Consider the following 17,212-nt stretch of genomic DNA (forward strand, 5'->3'; position numbering starts at 1 on the left):
AGCTAAACAGAACACAAGGCATTATCAGGAAGTTAGAAACTACAAAACTGAAGTATTCTTACACCAGTGTATACATCCATGGTATGTCTGCATCTCAAATGCAGAGAAATATATGATCCTCTTCCCCATTCAAAAGCAGAACAGCTAACTGGAAGAGATCCAGAAATAGGTAATAAGCATAGATGTGGAGGGCTACAACCCATGAAGTAAACAAGACTTTGGCTCTTCAGCCTACAAGAAAACACAGCTAAAGAGTGAATACAGTAGAAACCTAAAGTCACAAGTGGCATAGGGAAGATGAGTACTATGGTTTTCACAACACAAGAGCCAGAAATTAACAGATTACCTGAAGGCAGGCTTGACAAAAACCACACATACACCCCCCCAAACAAAAGCAGATGTTTTGGTTCTTCATAGAAGATTTAATTACCGTGAAAAGGAACTTACTTCCAAATATCATGGATGCTAACCATTTACTCAGATTTCAACAGCAATCAGATCTTAGAAGGCAAATTCATCAAGGGTTATTAAGCAGAAAGGTATTACCTTGACTCAGGCAGTCCCCAAAACTGCCGGAAAACAGAAGAGTGTAGGAAAAGGAGTGTCACCCTACTTGGCCTGACCTCCCTCTATTCCCCAGGTCTAACCCAGGACGGCAGAGTGCCAGGACTCCATCCCTCTAAGCTGACCGTGCAGGTTCTTACCTCCATTAAACAGTACCTTCAAAAGCAGTATCGAGGCACCGTGAAGGCGGAGCAAGGCTACACGCTAACGCAGCGCCCACAGGCTCGCTCCCCTCCGCGGCCAGGGGAGCGGCTCCCCAGCCTGCGAGCCCCCCCCCGCGAGAGGCCAGTGGTCCCGCAGCTGCCCCGCCAGTACTTCACATCTGCTGAATCACGACGCGGGCGCGAAGCGTCCCTCACCCAGGACGAGGAGAAGCGGCGGCGAAGTTTAGCCCAGCGGCGGGGCGGAGGGCCCGGGGAGCAGCCAGCTGCGTCCCCCCGCCCAGGCCCCGCTATAAAAGAGACCAACACCCCCACCCTCTACCGGCCCGCTCGTTACCTGCGCGGCGCCTGGCGGCTCCGGCTATCCCCGCGGTCACTGTCCACCGCCCGCCCCTACAAAACCCTCACCGTGTCACCACCTCCAGCCCCACAACCGGACGACACCATCTTGTCTACCTGCCCTCCACCTCGCCTCCCCGACTACACACTAACGTCACGCTACAAGGTCACCTGCTCCCGCCGGCCCAATCGGGAGATACTCACGGTGACGCCACATCAGCGGGGAGAGGGGCGGGGCGAAGGGAGCCCCCCCTCTTTTCGCGAGGGGCGGGGCAGAGGTGGCGGGTGGCGGCACCTGGGTTTGTCCCCGGCTCCGGCCTTGCCCGGGGGCTCCTCCAGCACCTGCTGCCCCTCTCCCAGCAGAGCACAGTGACAGACTTCCCCAGGGGCTGAATGAAGGCGGCGAGCCGGGCCCAGAGGGGGCATTTCGCCCCATACGCCTCAGCCCCTTCCCTCAGCAGCCATGACCGCCTCGACGCCTGCCGTTATCCCCTTACAAGGGGCGGGCGGCGCGGCTGAGGGGACAATCCCGCCAGGATGCACTGGAGCACGGCGCTTACCCCCAAGAGCAGCTTTAGCAGCGGGTTTTCAGCCTTTTGAGAGGGCCTTGATCCGAAATGGAAGGGTTTTGTCCAAAATGCAGGCAGCGGTTGTGTGTGTGTGAGGGAGGATGTGGAGAGGGGGATTAATCATGGTAAATCACGGCTGAAAACAGCCAAACTAGAATTATCCCTTGGGCTTTTTATCCTCAGGGGAAGCTGGAAAGCCTGTGAGGTTCTTTTATAGTTTTTTTTTTTTCAATTTGGCTTTTCACAGCACCCTTGTCTTTGAGGTTTGTTAGATGAAAACACCAAAAAATGGCATAAAAGAAATGCCGCCTTTATCAGGAAAATAGTATGTTTACTGATTTCATGTGACTTGAGGCATCAGAGAGTTTCAAGTGGTCAGGAGTTGGCTTTTTTTGCCATCTGCCTGCATGTCACACATTTCTCTCTATTCCTTTTTCTTTTCTCTGCAATGTCACTTGCAAAACGGCAATCATTGGGTTTGGGTTACTCTAATTTTTGCCTCTATAAGCATAGGGAAAAGTGCATATGAGCCATGTGGACATAAGGAAAAGCACACATCTATCCACATCAGTTTTAAAGCGGCATAATTAAATACAAATGTTCCATATGTCTAATTCCTCTGCAATAAGGGAGTTTCCTGGTGGAATAAAGCACCTCAAATTTTGACTAAGCACCTCATCATACACCAAGCAATGTGCACCAGACCCTTGTATTCACTCAGAGAAGCCAGGTGATAAAGCCAAGCTGTCTGCTAGTTAAAAGGGTCTCTCTAAGGGAAACCTGGGATGAAGTTTTGCAAAGTGAAGCTGGTGCCAGGCATTAGCCCCTCTGGGCTGGCAGTGGAAGGGGAGGAGGAGATGTTTTATGCTTGCAGTCAGATTTTCCCACAGGAGAGATAGAGAACTTCAGTATAAATTGTGCATGTTACAATCAACAGGAATACTCTCACAGGCTAGCGCTCAGTGGATGATACCAAACCTGTGTATTCTGCTGCTTCAAGCTGCCAGAGTACCCTTCCCATGTCTCCCCAGTGCTATGGCATCAGCCCACTCTTCCTCACTCTCGGGACTAGTGATATAGCTGCTTTTTGTCTCACATGAGCAGCACAGGCTATCAAAATAACGCCGGTCCCTGCCTCCAGGCATTGCCCAGCAAGCTTCGGTTGCTCAAAAATAAATGAAGAAAGAAAACAGCTAGCCTGCGCCTCTCCTATATTTAAACTGACGGGGCCCGGGGAGGCCGCCAGCCAGTCCCACCGATCCGAGCAGGGCAGCGGGGAACGAACACGGGGCGAGGCTGAAAAGCTTCACCCCGAGCCCCACCACCCCACCCCCGACGGGGCCATGCTGCCTAGCAAGCGCAAATGGGGCGGGCCAGCTCACCGCCCTGCCTCCTCCGGTTGCTAGGAAACGAGGCTCTCGGGCAGGGCGGGGAAGCCGCCGCAAAGGCGCGACACGACTGTCGTAAAAAAATCCCGGGGAAAATGTCGTGAAGTGCAGTTAGTGGGGACTGTGGTGGAGACAGTAACCGGGTCTGGCTCCTTGCACTTATATGCTCCGTTCCCTAATAGCCGCCTCCCCCTCCTGCTCCATGTGGGGCCTGGGCCGGGCTCTCGGCTTCTTTTCTTCCTCTTTCTCTTCCTTCTCCTATTATGGCCCGGAAAACAGTTAGCAGGAAGCGGAAAGCGGCAGTGGCTGCTGCCGCCGGGGGGCTCCAGGGGGAGCAGGTAGGTGGGGGGGGTGTACGTGTCGGTGCCCAGGGGGGAGGGGTCACCCTGACTGGGGGTTGCCGTGTCCCAGTACCCGGTTGGGGTGGGGAAGGTGTCCGGGGGGGGAGGAGTAGTCTCGGCCCCAGTGGCGGGGGGTGTCTCGGTGCGATACAGCAGGCAGCCTCCGCTCCCTGCCCCGCTGGCGTCGGGGGCTCTCCCGGGTCCCTGCCGCTCCCCCCGCCCCGCCCGGCGCTGTCCCCGTTGGGTTCAGACGTTCGGCCTGTAACCGCCGGGTCCCCACCGCCCCCGGGCTGAGCGATGCTGCCGAGCCGGAGGAGGCCGATGAATGGCGCGGTCGGTATCGGGCGGCCCCTGCGGTGTCTCCCCCAAACCTGCCGAGCTCACGGCGGGGGGCTGTCGGGGCTGCTCTCTTCTATTTAAAGTATTTCTCGGTTTCCTCTTGTTTCTATAAGTATCTGGTGTCTCAACGGCTCCGAACCGGTGTGGACTGTTTTCAATATCATTGCAGTGTTACTTCTTTAGCAAATATTTATGTTTAATTTTGTGTTGCTGAAGGCTGTGTCAGTATTTTCGATTTAATCTTTGTGTATGGTATTCCATGGGTAGTTTGGAAGACTTCAGTATTTTGCTAAGAATGTCTTTGAATTTAGAAGGCTTGTGTCTTAAGTTTGTTCTAGTTGCTTTATCTAATTTCCATTTTTATTTTCCACAGTATGGGTGGGATCACTCAGTTCACAAAAGGAAAAGACTCCCCCTGGTGAAAAGGTCTCTGGTGTACTACCTGAAAGGTAGAGAGGTCAGGATGCAGAATGAGTCCAGCTATCACCACTTGTTGCACGGATATGCAGCCCAGCAACTTCCCAGCCTCCTGAAGGAGAGAGAATTTCACCTCGGAACCCTTAATAAAGTGTTTGCCTCCCAGTGGCTGAACCACCGACAAGTGGTGTGTGGGACAAAATGCAATACAGTAAGTGCCACCTCTCTTTCTCTTCCTTTTGTTAATTATTCCCCCCCCACCCCTGAATGATGCTTACCATAATTGAAGTATGTAGACTGCCAAGGAAAATATTAGGAAGTAATTAGGAGCAGAGTCCAAATCGTGCACAATTAATTTTGAATGAAGGTAATGCTTAACGATCACCCATTCTCATCTGATAATATGTCACTGTGCAGATGGTTGGAAACCTGAACATAAGGCCTGTACCTTGATGCAGCATCTGTCTAATCTGCACAGAGCAATTTACATCTGTGCAGGATGGAAAGTAACAGTGGGGTTGGATCTTTCTTCTTGTCCTGCAAATGCAAAGTTAATGAACAGTGCTAGCTTTGGTAAATGGTAGCTAACATGCCTGGCAGAAGTTATACTTAGTCTTATAAGGTTTGGTTTTTATGTATGGTTCTGTGCTGCTGACTTTGAAAAGTTGCTACAAAACTAAAAACTATGGTTAAACTCCAGATATTCTTCAGAGTAGCTAGAAATGTTCCAAGCTTAAATTTCAGATCTTCAGGATTATCCTTTGCTTTTTCTATCCTTTGCTTTTTCACTTTGTGATTTTTTTTCACTCTAAATCTGTTTTCAGTGTTCAAATAACTTTTCTTGCTTATGTACCTTTATATGCTTTAGCAAAAATTGAAACCTCTTCAGACTCTTAACGTTTCAGATCCAAAGCATCACTTTATAGGGGAATATTAAAATAATGTCCTATGCGATTTAATAAATGGAAGAGATCATATTTCTTGGGTAATGTTCTCTCTGCCGGAGTTAATAGCCCAACTTCATTGGCTGAGGTTGCAATTTCATGTATGAAGTTCTGATTGAATTAGTGCAAAATCCTAAATTTGTTCTTTGCAAGTTGGTTAGTGCCACAGAAATGAATCAAGCATTGTAAGGAATGTATAGATCAAGCAGCTCTTAAACCTCAAAGTATATCAGTTGGTGTGATTCTTTGCCTTAAGATTTTTTGTGCAGAAGCTGCACTCGGTGATCTGACTTGCAAGGGACAGTAGTATTTTATTTTCATTTCAGATGTTCTGTTATTCATAGTTACACAGCGGGAGGTTTTCATGCAGTAGCTGTTAAGAAGCAAGGCCTAGCTGTATAAACAAAACAGTCTTTTAACAGGAATAAGCCTGAAATAAAATCTCTCTGCCTTCTTTCTCCACGTGCGTTCATCGTCTTGGCCGGTCAGCAGCCAGCACTGTTTGTGGAACAGCTTACAGGAGACAAACTCCTGCTGAAACACAAGCTCTCCAAAATCTTGCTTACTCTAGCAAGATGACTGTGTGTTTTATAGAGTTGCAATGATTTTGCTGTCTTCTGTAACTTCTGTAGTTCCAGCGCTGCTACAGTGAAGATAAATGGGCAAGTGCATTGTTAATGCAACCTAGCAGAAAATTGTTTGGGACCAAACAATTGCAGAACTGAAGAGGGATTCGACCATATTGTTGTTCCCACTGCATACGCTGCAACGAAGTGTATGCTTCCACAGCTAGACTTAACGTTACAGATGGACCTCGTCTTTTATTAAGCAAAATACAATGATTATAAAAGAAGTCACTTCATTGTGAAAGATTGTATATGAATTGAGTACTGTAATAGCTTTAGCTTGATTGCTTTGTGTTCAAATGTGAACACAAGTAGAGCATTAAACTCTACACTCTAATTATAAGATTTTTCTCTCTTATCTCCTGAGTAAGCGACCTAATAAAAAAAAATTTCTTTGCCGATTCTCATATGCTGAAGTTGTGGCATTTAAGTTGGGAGTAAATCTAAAACAACTTGGTTGACTTTAATGGGGTTTGCTGCATTGGAATTGCATGTAATTAAAGTTAATGCAACAGAAAAATATAAACCATAGCAGTTATTTTAATCAAAGCTTGAATATGGTACTGAGAGCTTTTAGCACTTAATTTATAAATTGCCCTTGGCTATCCTGTGCCAGAAGGATTCACTATTTTTAATAACAAAACAAAAATACACTCTTGTCATAGAGGAGTAGGTTTGCTTTTAGTCACTTGACATTGCTAGTCACTATAAACACTGAAGAGAATATGGAGTGCTCTGTCAATTCCTCATTTTTAATGAGGATTATAACTTGTTTAATTATTTGGGGTAACTTTTTTTTTTATCCTTAAAAATATCCCTGGGTATGATTGTTGTATTGGGTCTGCATGGCAAGGTTTTGGTAATGGGGCGGGGGGGGCGCGCTACAGGGGTGGCTTCTGTGAGAAGCTGCTAGAAGCTTCCCCTATGTCTGACAGAGCCAATGCCAGCTGGCTCCAAGACAGACCCGCTGCTGGCCAAGGCTGAGCCAATCAGTGACAGTGGTAGTGCATCTGTGATAACATATTTAAGAAGGGGGGGGGGGAAGTTGCTGGGGCACAGAAACTGCAGCTGTAGAGGAGTGAGAACATGTGAGAGAAACAACCCTGCAGACACCAAGGTCAGTGAAGAAGGAGGGGGAGAAGGTGCTCCAGGCGCTGGAGCAGAGATTCCCCTGCAGCCTGTGGTGAAGACCATGGTGAGGCAGGCTGTCCCCCTGCAGTCCATGGAAGTTAACGATGGAGCAGATATCCACCTGCAGCCCGTGGAGCACCACGTGCTAGAGCAGGTGGATGCCCAAAGGAGGCTGTGACCTCATGGGAAGCCCACACTGGAGCAGGCTCCTGGAAGGACCTGCGGCCCCGTGGAGAGAGGAGCCCATGTTGGAGCAGGTTTTCTGGCAGGACTTGTTGACCCCATGGGGGACCCACGCTGGAGGAGTCTGTTTCTGAAGGACTGCATGCTGTGGGAAGGGACCCATGTTGGAGAAGTTTGTGGAGGACTGTCTCCCGTGGGAAGGGACCCATGTTGGAGAAGTTTGTGGAGGACTGTCTCCCATGGGAGGGACCCCACGCTGGAGCAGGGGATGAGTGTGAGAAGTCCTGCCCCTGAGGAGGAAGGAGCGGCAGAGACAACATGTGATGAGCTGACTGTAACCCCTTTTCCCCATCCCCCTGTGCTGCTGGGGGGTGTAGGTAGAAAATCTAGGAGTGAAGCTGTGCCCAGGAAGGAGGGAGGGGTGGGGGGAAGGTGTTTTGAGATTTGGTTTTATTTCTCATTACCCTACTCTGATTTGATTGGCAATAAATTGAGTTAATTTTCCCCAAGTAGAGTCTGTTTTGCCTGTGACAGTAATTGGTTGAGTGATCTCTCCCTGTCCTTATCTTGACCCACAAGCCTTTTGTTATATTTTTCTCTCCCCTGTCCAGCTGAGGAGGGGGAGTGATAGAGTGGCTTTGGTGGGCACCTGGTGTGAGAGACTGAAAGAGTTAATGTCTCAAACATTGTGGTGGGGCAAGTTCTGCTTAAAGACAAACCCTGCACAGCAAGGAACCAAGGTGAAAAGCCCATCAGCTCAGACATCAGCAACAGGAGGGGGAGGGCATGCTGGAGGGTGTGCAGCTCCCTCTTCTGATAAGCTGTTCTGATACAAAGATCAAACAATGACCATGTCTGCAGGGAAGGAGAAGTTACTCCACAAAGGACCCCCAAGCTCAAAGGCTCACAAACTGCTCATTAACCTGATGAGTTTGGGTGCCTGCCCGAAGGAGGGGCAAGGATGATAAAAGGACACAAAACTGAAGCCCCCGGGCGCACAAGCCCACCGGAACTGGACCCCTCGGCTGACTGAACCAACGCTGGACCCAGGACCGGTGAAATCTTTCTCTCTTCCTTTTTCTCTCTCTGTCATCTTCTCTCTCTCCTTTTCCACGATCCCTACACCTCATCCGTTTCAAGATATAAACCGTTGACCAAGTCTGAGACTAAGAGTAGATCCAGCTGCCCCTGGGCCCTTTTCTGAGGAGGAGTCTGGAAAGCAAGGGGGTCTGCTCTGAACCTCGTGACTCAACGGGAGGGATCTTCTTATTCCCTGAATTGATGTATATGGTTACCCTGGGTTACATGGTTTACAGAAGTAGTCTTATGCCAATTCCTGTTGTGAGAAAACCCTGCCACCTACTACCATGCCTCCCCAGTTCAGTTTGCTTCTGTCATAAATAAAATCTTTAACTGATCGTTTGGTGTTGTTTCACCTTAATTTAGCCCAAGGGAATTTCAAATTAAACACGACTCCCTGGTCTGTCCAGTCTGGGTCGTGACACCTGGCATCCAGCCAGGGTCAACCCACCACAATTGTGTATATGAAATAACTTTATTGTTCTCCAGTGGATCCTGGTGCTCACAGTTGGCCAGCTATAAATAAAATGTTTGGGTTTCTTAAAGGTGTATGCTTTTTCTAATAGATTTAGAATTATGGAACCTATACAAGCATTCAAGTGTCTAAAAATTCAAACACAATCACCTGAGCTTTTCTGAGGCAGGATTTATGTTTGCAAGAATCTCCTTGATCTTGTATGCAATGGGCTTCTTAATGTTTTTCAAATTCAAATGAATGAGCAGGCAAACCTCTGAGAGGTGCAGAAATTTAGGGTGTGTCACCACAGCATCTACATTACCAAAGGCTGATGCCATGAAGTCTCAGAAGAAGATACTGTCTGTAATCAGTGTCTTCTGTTCAAGCTTCCTAGAGTAACTTTGAGACTTACATAGGAGACAAGCTTATGGCAAATGAAAACACTGAACATGAGATTGCTGAAGTGTTTTGTTTGTTTTGGTGTTTTGGTTTTTTTTTTTTTTTTACTATTTCAGGAAATGATGAAGAATAAAGCAGCTTCTAAAAAGTTCTGATAATCATTTTGCAGCTTCTTTTGTTCCCTTAGTTCTGTATATGTGTTCAGGACATAATTCTTTTGCTAATTGTGAAGTTAAGGATGAAAAAATACAAGAGCTGTAAATCATTCCCTAAATACATGAAGCTTGTTAGTTTCTAGTTGCTTGAGAATATAATTGCCTGGAATCTAATATTTTTGTTTGCTTTTTTTTTTCCAGGTAGGCCTGATAGGTATATTTGTGTTTAAAAACTTCCTCACCGAATGCTCTCTTCTGGTTTCTCAGGTGGCTTTTCCAAGGCATGAATGGGTTGCTTTCTGAATGCTAGCTGATAACTTTTCTCTCTTTATATAGATTCATATGTTGCTTTTGATGCTCTGCTGTAAATCACCAGCTCTTGTTTCTTCTTAGAGACTTTTAATTTGTTCAAGCGATTCCATGTCTGTTCTGTGCATCTCATACAATTATAACCTAGTCTTGTAGTCCTGGGGTTGTAGTGGTGAGAATACAATGCACAGTTACTCTTCCATCTGTGATTATGGAATATGGGGGAAATTATTTCCACTTGCTTTGCAAGTTAATGTATCTTCTGGCTTTGCACATGTAATGAAGAATCAAGAAGACTGCTCGTTTCTGATCCCAGGGAGGGAATGAGAAGTCATGCTCCTGCAGTTTGTAACTCAATGTCCACTAAACAGTGACTGAAACTCAGTGTAAATAAACCTCTGATGACACCTCCATTCACCTTTCTTTCAGTGGCTTGTGAGTAAATAGCCAGGTGTTGTTTCTTGTCTCAAGAGTATTTGGTTTTCTGTCAACTGCATGTGATACCCATGTCTGTCTTCAGAGTCTGGTAGTTTCTGTGCCAGGTATGGTGTGGGTGGTAGAGATGCCCTTTAGCAGGCGAAGTCTCTCGCTTCTCCATCCTTTGCCATCTGTCAACGTGTGTTAACTGTCTGCCAGCCTCCTGAAATTAAACACAGAGGGCAAGACACAAATAAAAACTGACAAATGTGATTTTGGCAGCGAACAAATTCAGTGATATCAAAAGTGTGTGCCCATTAGCTAGTAGTGCTTCAGAGTTTCACAGCAAGGCGGAGTGCCTGATTGTGTGGTCTTGTCTCTGGAAATGTGAGTTCAGAGTCAGTTAACTCACTGGCTTTTACCACTGCTCACTTCTCAGATGTTTCTTTATATCCTGGATTGTTTTTCTTTGGACCCTTTCAAGGAGGATGTGTGAGGCCATTACCCACTTGCATCACCTGTACTGCACAACCTGTGAGTAGGTTTTGTGCTAAGATTAGTGCATGTTCTGATCTCCACTGGAAAGGAGACATACCAGTTTGATAGCTTAGTCTTTAAAGAGCCCATGTTTCTTTGGGGCTTGGCATATATTAGTAAATCTGTATTGCTGTAGAATGGAAGAACCTTATGCCAAGCGTTCTATGAACATGGAAGAGAGATGTTTACAATCTGAATAAAAGGCAAGACTGAGAACTGGGAAAAATCAAACAGTGCTACTCAGTGTGACCAGCAATGGTATTGGTGTAATGACACTGTAAGCATTGTCTTGCTTTTGTTGTTAGCAAAAAATAAATTTGAAGGAGAACAATGATGTCATTTTCCAGCTTGGCTGAGGGTGAAATTTTTGTGACCAGCTTCAGCTGGTCTGGAGTTGTGCTGTTGCAGAATGGGATGCTCCCACCTGCTCATTCTTGCTGGCACTAATGTGTGCGTGGCTGGGGAGTCAGCTGGATCAGCTTGCTGCTTTGTGTTCAGACAAGTTTTCTTGTAGGGTTAGTTTTCACCAAAGGCAGAGATATGATCAAGCTGACCTCACAGCCTACCTGAGCACTGGTTGCTGTCACAAGGGTGGTGGGTGAGGAAGAAGCACATGGATTCTCAAAGATTGGCTTAAGCCAGTTGTGAAACTTCATTGCAATTGATTCTTTCTTAGTGACTATTTTTAGCAAGACAATGTGTTTATCTTGGGTTTCTTTCAAATGTTAGTATGAACGACAAGTTGTGCCTGTGATTTCTGAGAGCAGTATGTGAAGAGCTGGGGTGCAGAGTGTATTGTGAGCACTTCTTGCGTGAAAAATAAGCAGTCTCATGCATGTTCTTTGTGCCTTGTAAATCTACATCTGTCCTGTTTGTGTAATAAAAACATGCTGTAGCTCAGGGTGACACCCTTTGTTCCGATGGATTTGTACGATCAACTAAAAGATAGGGCTGCCTGTTCATCTGCTGTTCTGTGTGTAGGGGCAGCAGTGGAGGACGAGAGAGTCTATATGCTGCCTTGAAATGGCATTTCATAGGCCTGTTTTTTAATCTTGCTGTATAAAGTCAGTGCTTTCAGTTAAAGATGCATAGAAAGGGCACTTATGTTTAATGAATTGGTAACTTTGTTGGTGTTCTCCCCCCAAACTGTTGTCTCTGAAAGGCAGGTCAAAAAATGGAAGTAGACTTGATGGAAGAGCCTGGCAAACCATTCTGCTATCAGTATTGTATACAAGAGAAGGATGGATTTTGCAGTTCAGACTCTAGTCCTCAGATACTCGATTCCCTGTCACAATCTTTACTTTTGGCAAATTGATTAATGACATTCCTTAGTTAATGAAGTGGGGCAGTTTCTTAACTTGATCGTAAGCAGTCTGAAAAGGGGGACAGCCACATAGTAATTGTATGGGAGCCATTTGCCAAAATGACTTCTCACCACTTCTGCAAATCAAAAGAAAAATAAGCATACAGCTAGTAATCTCATGGGGTGTGAAAAGTAGGGCCAGATCATAGATTCATGGCTATGACAACTGTAATACTTAGCCATGCCTGTCTGCCTTGATCCTTGGGTGATAGCACTGTTGCAAGCTGTACATCTGAATTGCTTTAAAAAAAAAGGGGGGGGGGGGAGATGGATTTCTCTGTCACGTCATCCAGCCTGTTTCCTTGTTAGAACAAGGTTGTCCTGCAGAGAATGTGATAGCTGAGTCTGCTCTGTATCTCACAGATGAAGTGTGGTCCTTGGACTTCTGGCAGATGGCCAAAAGCAGTCCTGGCTTTGTAAATCCTGGATGTCAAGTTATTTGGCTTGCTAATGGCTGACATGCATATGTTTTACTAGCAGGAAGAACAGAATTATGTGCAAAGCTTAAAATCAAGGGACAAATATGCACAGTTCACTGTTTGGAGGTTGGTGGGGGTTTACTGCATCCAGGAAAAGATTTTGTTGCTGGTTTTTAGTTTCTGTAGAATGAGTAGCTGGAAAAGAAGTTCTTATTCCTGCTTGAGATAAAGAAAAATAAATGTATAGTTCAGCTATCAGGACTTTGTCAAGACTCTTAGAGGCCAGGCTGCTTTGGAGTTATTTGCAAATGTACTTATTTCAAGAGTAGCGAAGGTACCAGTTTGCTTGGAAGTAGGCCAATTTCTGTTTTTTCTTCAGATTTATGTCATTGTATGCTGCGGTTTTGGCTGCACTTGTTTAAAAGCAGTCAGATATTTTGTACTTTTACTGTAGTGTCTTTAAAACTCTTAAAACGGTATTCAAATTTTCTGCATTCTTAGCTGGGTGTCTATCTTGTTTCTTAACATTTTTCCCTTTTTGGCTTTAGAAGTGTCTAACAACTGTTTGGCTTCTCTTGGCTTCTGTTTGCTGGATTTACAGGGGAGATTTCTTGGCAATCAGTGGTGCAGCTTGCAAGTGTGAGCTTCTGGCTTCCTGTCCTGCCCCAGGTGATGCAAGAGTCCTAGCATATGCAGAAGTGCTTGCTTATTTTATTCTAGGGAGGTGGTGGTTGTTTTTAAACTACCCACAGCATGCCAAGTTCCTTACCAAGCAAGGGGAGAAGTTACTTCTTAAAACTTTACAGCTGAAGCTACAAAGCCAGTCCCTTAACTGTATGAAATTTCTTGCCCTAAGAGCAGTTGCTGTTCTGGTTACAGTAATACTGTGCAACTGGAGGAGAAAAGTGAGGAAATGACAAAGCAATTCAAGGGCTGACAATGGATTAGAGTGGGGTATGAGCAGGTGAAAGCACTGCAAGAAATATGTCCTGTGGCTGCTTCTGAGAATATCTTAATTTGGAAACTTTTTATAGGAAAATGATGTTGAGGTTGAAGATCCAGGGCAGAAGTGTAAGGGTCTGATGCTTCAGCAATGTGTGTTTCCAAGTTCTTTACCTTTTCAGCCCAATTAGTTTAGAGTTTAGCTAAAAGAATTTTGCATTAGAGTAAGTCTTTATTAACCTAGTATCAAACACGGATGTATGACAGTGGTGTCAGACTGGAGAATGTGAAGGGTTTTTAATTTCAGTACTCATACCTGTTGAGATGCTCTTCAAAGTGTGAATCTCTTACAGCTGAAGCACAATTATCCTGAGCTGTGGATGTGTTTTCCTAATTAGCACTTCTGGTGCCAGCCTTAGGACCTGCAGATGACACTTGCAAGCCTTAATCTTAAGTACTTAACTGTTGATTTGGGTTTTTTTCAGTAGTTGAAGGAGGATAGGGGAGGGAATTGGGCATTTATGCTGCAAGGAAATACTGAGGAGGAAAAGAGGATATGCACTCATAGGGGAAGGACAAGGGAGAATGAGAGGAGAGAGAATTACTGGTTCTGATCCTACAGTGCAGGTGTTAATTTTCAGGGATGTGGTTAGGGCAGAGGGGCTGCTGTGTGCATCATGCTTTTACCAGCTGTCTCAGTGTCCTGGTTTCAGCTGGGATAGAGTTAATTGTCTTCCTAGTAGCTGGTATAGTGCTATGTTTTTGAGTTAGGTATGAGAAGAATGTTGATAACTGATGTTTTCAGTTGTTGCTAAGTAATGTTTGGTCTAAAGTCAAGGATTTTTCAGATTATCATGCCCGGCCAACAAGAAGGCTGGAGGGACACAAGAAGTTGGCACAGGACACAGCCAGGGCAGCTGACCCAAAGTGGCCAACAGGGTATTCCATACCATGTGACATCCCATCTAGTATATAAACTGGGGGGAGTGGGGGAATTGCCGCTTGGGGACTAACTGGGCGTCAACTGGCGGGTGGTGAGCAATTGCACTGTGCATCACTTGTATATTCCAATCCTTTTATCATTACTGTTGTCATTTTATTAGTGTTATCATTATCATTATTAGTTTCTTCTTTTCTGTTCTATTAAACCATTCTTATCTCAACCCACAAGTTTTACTTCTTTTCCTGATTCTCTCCCCCATCCCACTGGGTGGGGGGGAAGTGAGTGAGCAGCTGTGTGGTGCTTAGTTGCTGGCTGGGGTTAAACCATGACACTCAGGCAGTGAACTGCATTGTAAGGCTTGGGAGAAGTGAGGAGTACCTCCCTCCTACTCAGCTGCACTTCAGCTGTTGCCTTACCACACACCTGCATGCAAAATAAAGAACTAAACATGAGAACTCAGTCCCTGTAGGAAGAGTCATCTGTTTGTACAAGACTGCTGCCTACAGATGAAGATCAGTTGTGGGTTGAAGATGGCGCATAATTCTAGATGCAACACACAATTAGTGATGAATGTATTTCAGCTTTCTCTGCAGAATGAGTTTAACATACCATACTGTATCAGGTTTTGATTTGACATTAATATTCTGCTAGTTCAGTACATCAAGAATAATAGATACGCTGCTAAATTTTCTTGGGTTTTTGACATTTATTAAAGAACAGATCTGCAGTCTGTGAGAGTTCACCAAAAACAACTCATATGTATAACTCTTCTCTGAGAACCTCTAGATTTCTCTTTGTTATGGTTTAACCCCAGCCAGCAACTAAGCACCACGCAGCTGCTCACTCACTCCCCCCACACACATTGGGATGGGAGAGAGAATCGGGGGGGGAGGGGGGGGGAAGTAAAAATCCTGAGTTAAGAACAGTTTAATAGAACAGAAAGGAAAAAAATAATGATGATGATAACAATAATAAAATGACAATACTAATAATAAAAGAATTGGAATGTACAAAACAAGTGATGCACAATGCAATTGCTCGCCAATCCCCGACCGATGCCCAGTTAGTTCCCGAGCAGCGATTTCCCCCCCCTGCCCCCAGGACAACTCCCCCCAGTTTATATACTGGACATGATGTCACATGGTATGGAATACCCCTTTGGCCAGTTTGGGTCAGCTGCCCTGGCTGTGTCCCCTCCCAACTTCTTGTGCCCCTCCAGCCTTCTTGCTGGCTGGGTTTGAGAAGCTGAAAAATCCTTGACTTGGTCTAAACACTACTTAGCAACAAGTGAAAACATCTGTGTGTTATCAACATTCTTCTCAAACTAAATCCAAGACATAACACTATACTAGCTACTAGAAAGAAAATTAACTCTATCCCAGCTGAAACCAGGACACTGTTCTGTCCTTCTAGAAATGTCTGGCAAAGGATTTCAGAACAATTTCCTTGAGGTGTGTATTTTTTAAATTGCATTGAGTTTTCTTGGGTTTTGTTGTTGTTGTCTTCTCCATCTTCAGTTCACTTCCAGAGGCTTTGAGACAATGTTATTTGGTTATAGGAGGAACAAAATTAACGGGGGGTGGGGGGAAGCATGGAATTTAATTATAATCCTGGGCTGTGATTCTACATCACTTTCTGTTGTGTTAAAGGGTAAAGAAGTTTGGCAGAAAATAAACCCCCTTGTGTTCCAGCTTATCCTCAGATGTCAGAGGGGCTGGGGGCGGCTAAGTTTAATTTCTGAGTGATGTCCAATTCAACACTATAAGTCCGGTCACGTTCAATATGTTGAACTATCACGATGACAGATGCACTCAATAGCTTACTGCACTCTTGGCTTAGCCACGTTTAACACACAAGAATTTCCAGACTTAGGGAGTTTGGTTGCATTAACGAACTATCATGGCTAGATTAATGAACAGCGCAGTTTATTAAAGCAACAGTACAGGTTCTTTTGGATTGCCGGTGATAAATACAGTGTCTGCAAAGCACGTGCAAATAATAATATAGTCGACTATAAGCACACTAAATTATGGAAAAACTCTGTAGAGATTTCTAAGTTTCCCGGGGAAGCACTCAGTATAACCGAGGGTTCAAATCTTACCCAATAGGCATCCCTATGGGGGGGAAGAGAGGTTCAGCCTGTCGACTGATCCCAGAAGTCAGCGATGTCCTCCCGACTTGTCTATGATGGTGTCTTCCCTAACATTCCTCCTCTCTTAAGCCCTTTTATATTAATTTTAGGTGGAGCTTGAGTGACTCTAGTCATACATACCTTTACTTTGATTGGTATAAAGTTCTCTCGCTTTACTTTTAAAGGTATATGCTGGAGAAAATTCAGAGCGCATGCTCGGTGAAGGGTGGTCGCATCTTGGAGGCGGGTAGCTTTTGGGATGGAGGTGTGTTTTGGTATTATAATGAGTAGAGTTCACCCAGAGAACATGATTTAGTGTGTCACTACTCCAGAACTGGGCACTTATGATATAAATCAGAAGTAAGACAATAGCATTGACAGAACCCCCATTGTTTCACCTCCTTGCTTCAGTGGATTCAGTGCAGGGACCTTCCATTCTTGTTCCAGTAGTTCCAGTTCCCTATCCCTGCGGTGATATCACAGAGCCTGGCCGCAGTGTCTCCATTCCGCTCCACCCTCTGTGTTGTTTCTCTTAGAGTCAGCATACCAAGCTCTCCTGGTGTTGCTAACATCTAAGGTTGCAGGTTATGTTGCTTAGGGAATTATTATGGAACAGATTTCTTGCATATCCACTGCATTCCACCCTGGAGGTTCACCTTCCCTTGGGGGGGGGGGAATGACACATATCAGTAAGTCACCTCCAGCAATCATTCCACACTTTCCTTAGCGCCAAGTCAGCTTCAGATCCTCCATTTCCTCGCTTCACTCGTGTTCCCTCACGAGGCTTTGTCCCCTCTGTTTTACCTATTTGACTATTAGTGCAGCTGTGCTCTTGTATTGGGGCCTACCGAGCCATAGTTCAGCACTCTGAGGACTACGGTTGAGGCAGGGACCCAGACTGCATCTGAGGACACCGTGCTCAAGATAGGGACCCAAACAACAACAACTACAGTAATTGCCCCAGTAGTGAAAAAGAAACAGTGGACAAGGAGATCAACGGGTCCATATCATCGATTAGTGAGGGAAGAAGAAGAAGAGGAAAGGTTTGATCTAGAAGC

At 45.5% G+C, this 17,212-nt stretch overlaps 2 protein-coding genes across 5 annotated transcripts in view; one reads left to right on the plus strand and one right to left on the minus strand.

Moving 5' to 3' along the window:
* The window catches only part of UBAP1 (ubiquitin associated protein 1), a 47,708-nt gene extending 46,469 nt beyond the window's left edge, over window positions 1–1,239 (minus strand). Inside the window, exon 1 of one of the 3 annotated variants that reach the window (XM_052775210.1) lies at window positions 1,063–1,101. The gene's annotated coding sequence lies outside the window, so the exon portion shown is untranslated. Of the gene's footprint in view, window positions 1–1,062 lie in introns of all 3 variants that reach the window. The other 2 variants (XM_052775209.1, XM_052775208.1) reach the window with 2 other exon arrangements.
* A 1,877-nt stretch (window positions 1,240–3,116) lies between these two features.
* Window positions 3,117–17,212, plus strand: part of DCAF12 (DDB1 and CUL4 associated factor 12) — a 32,636-nt gene continuing 18,540 nt past the window's right edge. Inside the window, exons 1-2 of one of the 2 annotated variants that reach the window (XM_052775215.1) lie at window positions 3,117–3,359; window positions 4,075–4,329. In XM_052775215.1, the coding sequence (XP_052631175.1) occupies window positions 3,285–3,359; window positions 4,075–4,329 (330 nt within the window). In that variant the 5' untranslated portion in view covers window positions 3,117–3,284. Of the gene's footprint in view, window positions 3,360–3,578; window positions 3,696–4,074; window positions 4,330–17,212 lie in introns of those variants that run through there. The other variant, XM_052775216.1, reaches the window with a different exon arrangement.

The sequence above is a fragment of the Harpia harpyja genome, chromosome W (genome assembly GCF_026419915.1).
Source record: "Harpia harpyja isolate bHarHar1 chromosome W, bHarHar1 primary haplotype, whole genome shotgun sequence".
In the NCBI taxonomy this organism is placed as follows: domain Eukaryota; kingdom Metazoa; phylum Chordata; class Aves; order Accipitriformes; family Accipitridae; genus Harpia; species Harpia harpyja.